This window comes from Lactuca virosa, chromosome 7, assembly GCF_052849685.1.
Source record: "Lactuca virosa cultivar CGN04683 chromosome 7, Lactuca_virosa_CGN04683_v6, whole genome shotgun sequence".
Lineage (NCBI taxonomy): Eukaryota > Viridiplantae > Streptophyta > Magnoliopsida > Asterales > Asteraceae > Lactuca > Lactuca virosa.
In genome coordinates this window covers 258,151,903-258,163,025 of record NC_136432.1, presented here as the reverse complement: position 1 = coordinate 258,163,025, position 11,123 = coordinate 258,151,903, and the positions used below count along the sequence as shown (strand labels likewise).

The following is an 11,123-nucleotide window of genomic DNA, read 5'->3' as shown; positions in this document are numbered from 1 at the left end:
AAACTCTTCTTGCCATCATTCCAAAACTGTTCAAGACTGTGAAGAAAGTTATCGTTACTCAACATAAGTGATCTAGTTCACAACCAGTTCTTTGGATTTCTTCATCCCAAACGACATTTGGGGCTCTAAAATAAGCCATGATCACAACCAGTTCTTGCTCTTCCGAACTTTTCTCTACCGTTTGAAAATGAGTGTGACACATCGGGATAAGGACTTGTCATAATTTTGATGTGATTAAAATGTCCCATTCTTCGGTAAAGCTTTTTCAGACCACAACCTTAATAAATTCTTCTACGATAGAGCTCATGGCTCTAGTTCTCACAATTCAAAAGTGATGTCCAGATTTACTAGGTAGTCCTTTTTACCATTTACACATAAAAATCTTTGTTGAGTCTATGGGTTGCGCCATTGGGCTTAGATAGTTCGGTCCATTTTGTATTCACGGTTTGGGCCTGTCCAGTCGTTTGTTTATTATTAGGGTTTAGTATTTATGGTGCATGCATGCATCACATCTGTTACGATTCTGAATATTTCCTTTGACAAGTATTGTAACCCTAGCACGCCTCTAAAGTAGAAGTTCTTCATCGAGCTCTTCTGAGGTGTTGCAGTTTTAATCATTCGACATATGTTTGATTCATAATTGTGTTCATTGTTTTCTATTGCTTATTATTATCTCATTGATATCTGTTTGAATCTATCGATCTAAGAGAACTTTATTCTCATCAATCTTGAAGCTCCTACTATAACAACACATTGCAACAACCGATCAACATAATTAGGTAGCTAAACTTATAGGCTACCACTTTTATAACTAATATAACCCTGAAGACTAAAATTAGGCCACCGATGACCTGTCTTGTATCTTAGAAGGTGAGCTTTGCTCTCTTGTCTCAAGTCCTACATGTCTTCCTGGTTCTCAAATTCTGGATGGAATCGACCATGACCCACAACTCCGAAAGATTTCCCAGGCTCTGCTTCTCGATCCATACTCTAAACCATGCTTTTCTTTGGTCGCAAACAAACTTTATATAAAGGAAGGTTGGTCATTCTTTCTAATTCAAACTGTAGATTCCTTTCCTGATTAATGAATTCCACACTAACCCTTCCTGGGGACATTCAAGCTTCTTTTAGACATTTTGATGATTGGGAGCTCAACTTTATTGGATTGACATGTTTCAAAATGTGCAGGTATGGGTCTATTCGTGTGACGTATGGCAACATTTTAAAGCCTCTAATCTCTCCTCCAATAGTATATTATAGCCCCTCCCCATTCCTAATTTGTTTTGGGAAGACATATTAATAGACTTTATTACCAACCTTCCAAAATTAAAGGAAGTTTTGAGGTTGTACTTGTGGTCGTGAACCGTCTCTCATAAGTATTGTCATTTCATCCTAATAAAGCACTCATTCACAATTTGTTCCCTCACTGAAACATTTTTAAAGAGAATCATCCACTTACACGACATCCCAAATAGCATTCTTAGCGATAGAGACCCTCTCTTTTAGCACTTTCTAGAAATAAAACTTCTCCCTACAAGGTATCAAATTAAAATTTAGTTCAACCTACCATCCTGAAATTAATGGTCAAGATAAAGTTGTTAATCGTAGTTTAGAGACTTACTTGCGATGTTTTACTATTGAACAACCATAAACCTAGTCCTCCTGCCTGCTATGGTCTGAATAGTGGTACAATACGCCTTATCATGTCTCTAATAACACTAATCCCTTCGACATAGTTTATGGTATGCCTCTTCCTTCCGTTCTCCTATTCATTCTTGATGAAATTTAATTTAGTGACAGTAAACCTCAGCTAATGATCCCACATGTAAAGATGCCTTCACAATTCAATCTAAGTTTCTCGATTTTAGGCTTAAGGACAAACCTATTGCTCAAGGAGTCAACATTGATAAAGATCTTAACCCTTATTTCTTTGGAAAATCTGTAGAAAGAAAAAAACCAAAATAGGACACATAGAAACAAAAGAATGGAGAAGACCGTTATGCATGAACAATAAGTGAGGAAGAATAATATATAGTTAGATTTTGGCATGATGTCACATACCCATAATTTCCTTTTGCATCCTTGTTCTTAGACTTTTAAGCTTGGATAAAAGGAAATCATAGTTTGATTTTTTTGGTTGTTTTGAATCATTTTGTTTCATCTGCCTTCGATTAATAGATAAATCTTGTTTCTACAATTCCATTTCATTGTTCTATTGTTTGATTTTGAACTTCCATTTATCCATTTCTATCACACTATGTTCATATTATTGATGGATTCTCACAATGACAACGATTTGTAGGACAATTATGAGATTATACGATTAACTTCTAATTTTAATTCTAGCCCATCGGTATCAGGTGTTGTCTCCCTTTTTGAGGTCGAGGGTTTAAGTCATGTCTGTGGCATATATGGATTAAGGGGTAGTTTAAAAGTAGATTACATTTACCTTTAAAAAAACCCTTAGTTGACATTAAGATTTTTGTAGGTTGAAACCAAATTAAATCTATATATCTATATATATCTGTATATCTATTATCATAGAGATCAAAATATTTAAACCTCATACACTTGAAACTCCAATGGCTTTTCAATTGTCTTTTAATAATTATTGTAATTATAAATCATTAATATTATGACAAATTTTGATATTATGACATACGTAAGTTAAAATATAACATTAGGTGGAGGTTAAAAGAGTCATGACATTAAATAAGCAATCAATGAAATTAACCAATTTTATCATATATGTACATATAAATAGTTATCTACAAGCATCCTAAAAAACTTCATTTTTACTAAAAGTTTCATTACTGAATTGACATACGTTAAGATAAGTAAGCTTAATCCAGCGAAAGAGTATTGGGTTATCCATGTGTAATTGTATAGGATGTGGGAAACACTGAATCATAAAAATGAAAAACGATATAATAGGGTTGGAGATGGTATCTATTGATGATAATTGATTTTTTTATTTTTTATTTTATTTATGTTATCTTTTTAGTTATTTAGTTATTAGTGATAGATGTATAAAAATGATGTTAAATAAATTAATCGTTGAATTGTGTGTCTACATATTGTTAGGGTGAATCAATTCAGATTTTCATCACGAAGAACCATATTAACAAGTACAAAGTTATTTTGGAAGAAAAAGAGTTCTACACTATGAATTTTAAAGTCGCCAAATAAACATGCTTCTTCGTAAATATGTGTTTTTCTTGGCTATTCTAGATAGACAATCTACGCTATTATAAATGGGTTTCCTTGTAAAAATGTGTTCTTCTTTGGTTGATGATCAAATACAATTTATATGTTTTATGTAATCTCTTAAGTTTTTTAAAGATAAAAAAGTTAATAACTATATGGATTTAATTTTCACTATTTTATTACCATTTTATGTTTCAAGTTTTTTAAGCTTCTAACATTCTCATGAAGATCAAAAAGTTAATAACTATACGGGTTTAATTTTCACTATTTTATTACATTTTTATGTTTCAAATTTTTTTAAGCTTCTAACATTTCCATTATCGTTTAAAGAGTAAATAATTGACATCACATCTTATTATGTTAATCCTTAAGATGTCTAAAAAGTAATTATTTAGTTCTATATTGTCAATATTTGACCTTATATATAATTTTAGTTTTTAGTTTTGTTTATTTTTCTACTTTTATTTTTGATCTTTGAAGTTTTATTTTGTTTTTGTTATTCAATTCATTATTAGTTAAAATATCATTCAAATTAGCTTTAGTGTGAAACGTTATGAATATTTTCATATATAGACATATTGGATACCTAATGGTATTCATATATTTTAGTTCCTTTTAATATGTTTTACATAACAAAACTTAGTATTATCATTACTATGTTTATTTTCTCTTACATTTTACATTTTGAACTTATTAATATAAATACGTTTCCTTATGTTTTAAAGTTAGTTGTAATAAGTTAAATTTTTGTTAATTAACCATTGTGTTTTTAGTTAAATTTTTATTGAAGTATTAATTATATAGGATATGCTTCATTTTGATCCCTATTAAAATAATTTTTGGGTTTGTCACTACTTACAACTTAAAACATCCTATGACCCAAACATCCTAGGATTATTCTAAATAGCATATAAATTCAGTATTTTAACTTTGCAATATATTTCTTGCGCAACACTTTCTACAATAAAAGAAATCAAAAATATATAAAAATAGTTATCAATAACCAATTTAAATTATTGAAAAAATTGGTAACCCATATTATCCTAATTTCAACTTCTCATTTCATATAACTATTTATCTTTTATTTTTTAAGAACTCATACTTAAGAGGTATCCATAATACATTAAATTAATTAAAATTTAATTTAATTGATTGACACATTATTATTTTCCTTTCTATGCAACTCTACTAAAATCATATATGCATTGAACTCTTCAAAGTTTATTGGATCATATTTTTAGTTATTAAAAGGTTTCATATTTTCCATTAAACTCCAGCCAATATTTTCCATTAAACTCCAGCCAAAATATACACTGAACTCTTCAAAGTTTATTGGATCATATTTTAGTTATTAAAATGTTTCATTTTTTCAATGAACTCCATATTGATTGAATATCAACATGATATCATACAATGATAAAATTCAATTCATTGAATCCAAATTATACATGCCACATCATTAAACTCTCTCGGTAAACTATGCATTATGTATATTCTTACCGCTCTCCACATCATGCCCAAAGTGATGAGGTGGCTGCTTGCCACAGCATACACACCACCTCCTATGGGAATGTTGTTGTGGTGGTGTTGTATCAATGGTGACATATCGATTAGGAAAAACATGGCCTCTGCCACACTAAACCAAAGAAGAATTTCACTCAATTCCCCCACCGCCTTTAACATGCTCGAAGTTTGTAGACATTAAAATGCTAAACGTTTCTATATCTAACTATCTTGTGTTCCTCCCCAGCCTTCTATTCTTATAATTAAAACAATTGTCTCCATTTTATTGTTTTATTAGATTGAGAGTGTAAAATGATGACAAAGTTTTTAATATTCATAAAATTAAAAACAATCGTCTCCATTTTATTGTTTTATTAGATTGGGAGTGTAAAATGATGCCTAAAGTTTTAATTATCTTGAATAGGAGGATGTGAAAAAACAAAATAACAAGTTTTAATTAATCTAAAAATATACGTAAATAAGCTTCACAAAAACAAAGCAAAATAAAACTGTTGGAACTTGGAACATTTGTTTTGTTTTTTTAATGTTAGATTTGTTCTTAAACATAGTTACATATGCCAAGGTTGTTAATAGCGATCGCTACACTAGCTATAGCGAATAGTAGCTGTGATGGGTCGCTACGATGCCTGTAGCAAGGCAATAGCGTGTGTAGCGATGTCCGGCAAAAATTTTTATTTTTTTTTCGTTTAAATCGGTAAGAAACGTAGCAATTAGGCTCGGAATAGGTTTAGGCGGGCAATCATACAGTCAATTTCATGTCTTCCCCTCTTATCGACTAAGATTGTACGATCGACGCCAAAATCGATTTTGACGGGTTATTTCTCACTTCTGCGATAGTAGCGACAATAGCACACCTCACCAAAATCTTCTCACTTCTGCGATAGTAGTGACAATAACACATCTCACCAAAATCGATTTGTGGTACTAAAACATAGTTTTAGACTTTAGAGTCTAAAAATAACCATTCTTTTGTGGTATTAGTCTATTAGAACTTAATTTTAGACTTTAGAGTCTAAAACTAACGAATCTTTTGTGGTAAACATCTTTTGGAACTTAATGTTATCTTAATAGAACTTGTACTTGTTAGTTCTATGTTATTTTTGATTGCTGCATAGGTGCAAGTAAATATAGTGTTAAATTTTATAAGAAATCACAAAACATAAAATACTGTCGCTATTTCATTGCTATCACTATGTCGCTATTTCATTGCTATCACTACGTAGCGTATAGGTGGGTTGTCCTTATTTCTTCGTTATAACCTTGCCATATGCCCAATTACATTTCAATAAAACCTTCAAAAATATATGTAAAATTTCATAACATCAAACACATAACCTTGCCATATGCCCAATTACATTTCAATAAAACCTTCAAAAATATATGTAAAATTTCATAACATCGAACACATGATCCTGAGATGTAAAACATGCTTTTTCATAAACTATATGTGGCAAATGAGTAATTCCACTTTAGAAATCATATGGTGAAATAATTAAAATGAGATAGGAACCAGCAAAATTTAGTAAAACATGAATAACAGCATCAACCAAAAGTAAAAGTTGGATGTCTTAGATAAAAAGCAATAAAACCTGATGAAGTTTCCGAACAAAACTTCAACCCTACCAGCACTACAGAATCAAAAAGCTACCATCAGTGACTAGACAATATACAGCTCCATCATAAAGCTCAATACCAACTCCATGGCTGCAGAAGGTGATGAATGAATGAAAGAAGCTATCCTACTGTCTACTTAGATCTCTGCCTCATCTTTCGGCGCTTCCTCTTTAGTCTCCTCATTCGCTTCTTCTTCCACTGCAATAAAAAGATCCTAGAGTTAAATGCTACTCATCCAAATCTAGAACTCTAGCAACAAATCTACACAGAGATATCAAATTTCCAAAGCCTAAATACTTGAAAATCCGATGGTTAAGAGTAGTAACAAACTTAACAAAAACATCCGGGAGGCGGATGTCAGAAAACCGAATGAATCCATGCAAACGCGGACAACTTAAGAATGATTAATCACAAAACAAGTAATATGTTGATACGAAGCTTCAGATTCCTAGGGTTTTAGATTGTTTAAACGAACGATCGAAGCCAATAACAAAACAATTCGAGTAAAGATGAGGAAGAATTTTACCTTTGCACGCATGGTTCAAGCTTTCTTGGGTTTTCGCTCTCTTTTTTCTTGGGTTCTGATCGGCCGATAGACAGTGTCGAATCAATATGGACGAAGAAAGGCAAGGCGTGTTGGCTTTTATTTATAGCTAGGGTTTGGGTTAGAACATAGCAGTTGGGCTTTAGATATATTTAAATGGGCTTAAGCCCACTTTTCTCGTCAAGACGTAATTTTCCGATGCCAAACTTCATACCACGGCCTTGAAATCTTGATTCCTACCACCCAAAAAAATGTCCGACGAAGGGCGGCAGTACGATTCCGGCGAAGAACATACCGGTGATGTCGTTAAGGGTAACCCGTATGATAAAAACATAGCTTCTGATACTGCCAATGAGCTTCCGGAGGAGGCGACCACCTCTGCCACCGACGGCGTTGACAGTAAAAATGATAACATCGCTTCCACGTCTTCTTCATTGGGCAAGGGCTTATCTTACACCATATCTACTATAATTAGGGATTTCGATAGTCAAGCCCAACAGACTTCTCGAAGTCAAGATCAGCTATCTTCCTCCATCGATCGTCTCACCCGCGGTAAGTCTACAAACCTACTGCAATTTGGGATTTTGATAACCCGGCTTTGATTCATGATTTGATGTTCAATTTTCCTGCTAAATTTCACCTCACATAGATCTTTAGTCACTAAATCAATTAGGTGCTTTTTCAGCTAAGCAATGGCTAAAATGCGTAATGTAGTGGGTTGTTGATTGAACAGGTAAGATGTTGAAGCAATAAATAGAATTATACTTTCTTTCATACCCACCCACAACAAGCATAAAGCTTGGGGAAAGGGGTAAACAGTTTGTTTCAAAATCAGAGTCGCTATTAATGCAATAACCCCAAATTCTGGCAACTACATCCATCTTTAATACTTGCAAATTTGATTACGTTGTGACTGATTTTTATTATGCAGAATTGGATCAACTTCTAGCAGATGCACCATCACCTTTCATTATGCAGCATGCTGCAAAAATATCTGGTGTTAGAAAACGAGTATCATCTCTAAATTTAGTTTTGAAGTCCATACAAAGGCGTGTTGACAATATTGATCGATTGCTCTCATCTGGCTTGCCTAAAGGTATCTATCTAATCAACAGCTCATTGTTTATTTCATGGATTTGTGTGTCCATTTCAATTGATTTATATTCTTGATTCTTGGCAGATGAAATAGCTAGTGGAAGTGGAAGTGGAAATGGAAGTCCTGCAGAACATTGATGGGGTTCCATTTGTTTGAAAGTGAAAGATGTAGAGGTAGTAATTAGTAAATACCTTATCCTCTATATCTACTATTGATTTTTTACATGGCTCAAATGCATGTTTGGGAGGTGACACTGATATTTCTATAAGAGCTAAAAGAAATACCAATGTACTTCCATTTATTTATGTATTATAGCATTCTATTTTCATTTTTTGGTAGACCATTGAAGTTTCAGTTTTTTCTTCTTACTAAAGCATTGTACTTTCTATATCATTGTACTTTCATTTTTTTTTTCATATGTGGACATTATACTTTGGAAAACTTGTGTTTATAGCAGTGGAAGTTGTTTTGTATTTAGATGACATTGCTTTATATACATGCTGTAATAGAAAGTAGGATGATATAATACTCGAATTAATGAAAGTAAGTTATTATTTCTTGCAATTAATTTTTTTTATTAGGGCAATATATAGAAAGCCAGTATATTTTTGGTCATTTTTGTGGTTTAACTACTATATTTCAGTTCCTTCAATGAAAGTATTAAAGTTTGACAATTTTTTCTATGTCCACCACTTATCGTAACTACCGAAAATTATGTCAAAGTTTAGTGGCTTTAGTCAAACTTCCAGACACTAAATATTTTCTTTTGGTACACAACAGTTTTGTGGGAAGTGATTCGTACACAACAGTTTTTTGCCATACACAACAATTCATGCATTATATAGTTGTACAATACAACATTTTAAAGCACCACTTGTTGTGTATGGAGAAATTTTGTTGTGTACGGATCAACTCCTTTTGTTTTGTTATAAATTTATTAAAGGATTTGGGATGTAGGTAGTTAAATTACAAATGACAGTTGCTTTTCATTTATTTTTTTCTAAGTTATTGCTTGTTATGTAAATACATTCTTGAAAATCAATTATATGTACTTGTGAAAAACTGAAAATAAATAAACTACCCTTTTATTAATTAATTGTTCATAAAATGAGGCACCATTGGAATTGAAAATGTGGTGTGGTAATAACCTATTCATGCAACAAGAGCATTGATTGTGCTAAAAAGTTGTGTCTGTGTTTGGCTGCAAACTAAGGGGTTGTTTGATAGTTGCTGACCGAGTCAGATCTGACTGAGTAAGGGCCTGGGTATGAAGGTCTGACTGCATCTGCTCCTGACTGAAACCTTGTTGTTTGATTATGCATCTGATTAACTATTCTGACCACTAAAAATGACCATTTTACCGTCAACATTTATAGAAAATATTTCTTAAATATATGTTTATTTGGTTACATTTATCTAACATACTGAATAAAACAATCATATAGAAAAGACTTCTTAAATATAAATCCTGGATTTCATTGCATTCTATCTATTTATTGTATGAAATCTTGACACCATTTTGATGTAATCAAATGCCATGGTTCCAACAACCATCCCACCTCACAACAAGTTTTTTCTCCATTCTTTTATTGAGCTCCACAAGTTCTTGAACATAATCTGTCATAACAATGAAAACAAATTAACCACATATACCATACTTTATGATTTCCTTTTGGGCATTTTAATAATTAACCTCAAATATTATCATATATTGAAGTATATTATACTTTTAATTAAAGCACCATTATACCAAATCATGTCTCCAATTGGTTTTTACGAAATTATCATATAACTCAACTTCACAATGTGGCATGAAAAAAAATCTACAACAAGAAAGAAAGAATATGCTACAAGAAGATCAGACATTAGTCAAACAAGAAGATCACTCATGCATTCTATCAAACACTTGGCTGGCATGGAAAAGTATCAAATACAAACATGATCAATTGACAACCATAGACAGAAAGTCATTTGTACAAGAGCACAAATAAAAAAAAGTCAGTTGTACAACATTATAAGATCACGTTCTTCACCATTAATTCCAATATCATTTTCAATACCCAAAATTGAATGTTCAAATCAAACTAACTATGCAAATCCCGGATTACATCAACAATTTTTGATCAGACGTCTTCATCGATCATCAAATACATGAGAGAAGAAAGGTGAAGCATACCTGGTATTTAATAGCCACCAAAGCAAACTAGAATCACTGTATTTGTGACGTGTTGGACCTAATTTGAAGAAAAATATCGTTGATTGAAGAACTTTGTGTCAATAATGTCGATTAAAGAACATTCACCCTTATTGACGTTCTCACACATGGAGGTCGGAGAAGGGAGGAGCAACGTTGGACGGAGGTCGTAGGAGGGAGGTTCGGCGAAGGAAGGAGCTAGAGAACGGAGGTGATGAAGAAGGCGCTCTATTGAAGGTGTTGGAAAGAGACGTGTTTTTTTTATCAGGGCACGAATGTCTTTCTTCCATCACTTACTCGGTCAGCTTCTATTTTCTATAGGACCGAATCAGATCAATTTTTTGGATGGAGACCGGGTCAGATGCTCAATCTACACAAATCAAACATTCTGACCGGACCGAATAAGACAAAAATGTCTGACCGGACCGGGTCAGCACCAAATCAAACAGGCCCTAAGTGATGGAAGAAAGACATTCGTGCCCTGATAAAAAAAACACGTCTCTTTCCAACGCCTTCAATAGAGCGCCTTCTTCATCACCTCCGTTCTCTAGCTCCTTCCTTCGCCGAACCTCCCTCCTACGACCTCCTTCCAACATTGCTCCTCCCTTCTCCGACCTCCATGTGTGAGAACGTCAATAAGGGTGAATGTTCTTTAATCGACATTATTGACACAAAGTTCTTCAATCAACGATATTTTTCTTCAAATTAGGTCCAACACGTCACAAATACAGTGATTCTAGTTTGCTTTGGTGGCTATTAAATACCAAGTATGCTTCACCTTTCTTCTCTCATGTATTAGATGATCGATGAAGACGTCTGATCAAAAATTGTTGATGTAATCCGGGATTTGCATAGTTAGTTTGATTTGAACATTCAATTTTGGGTATTGAAAATGATATTGGAATTAATGGTGAAGAACGTGATCTTATAATGTTGTACAGCTG

The 11,123-nt window shown here is 32.9% G+C and overlaps 1 protein-coding gene and 1 long non-coding RNA gene across 2 annotated transcripts; one reads left to right on the top strand and one right to left on the bottom strand.

The window, feature by feature from the left end:
* Window positions 1–6,229: 6,229 nt before the first annotated feature.
* LOC145125309 (uncharacterized) lies at window positions 6,230–7,013 on the bottom strand. Its single transcript, XR_013715921.1, has 2 exons — window positions 6,872–7,013; window positions 6,230–6,543 (listed from the first exon to the last, which is right to left on the bottom strand). It is a non-coding gene; the product is annotated as an uncharacterized LOC145125309 (long non-coding RNA).
* On the top strand, window positions 7,014–8,549 carry LOC145125308 (SNARE-associated protein-like protein). Its single transcript, XM_079060779.1, has 3 exons — window positions 7,014–7,441; window positions 7,821–7,985; window positions 8,070–8,549. Exons 1-3 carry the CDS (start codon window positions 7,141–7,143, stop codon window positions 8,120–8,122), a joined length of 519 nt encoding a protein of 172 aa, XP_078916905.1. The 5' UTR covers window positions 7,014–7,140; the 3' UTR covers window positions 8,123–8,549.
* The last annotated feature ends 2,574 nt before the right edge of the window (window positions 8,550–11,123 follow it).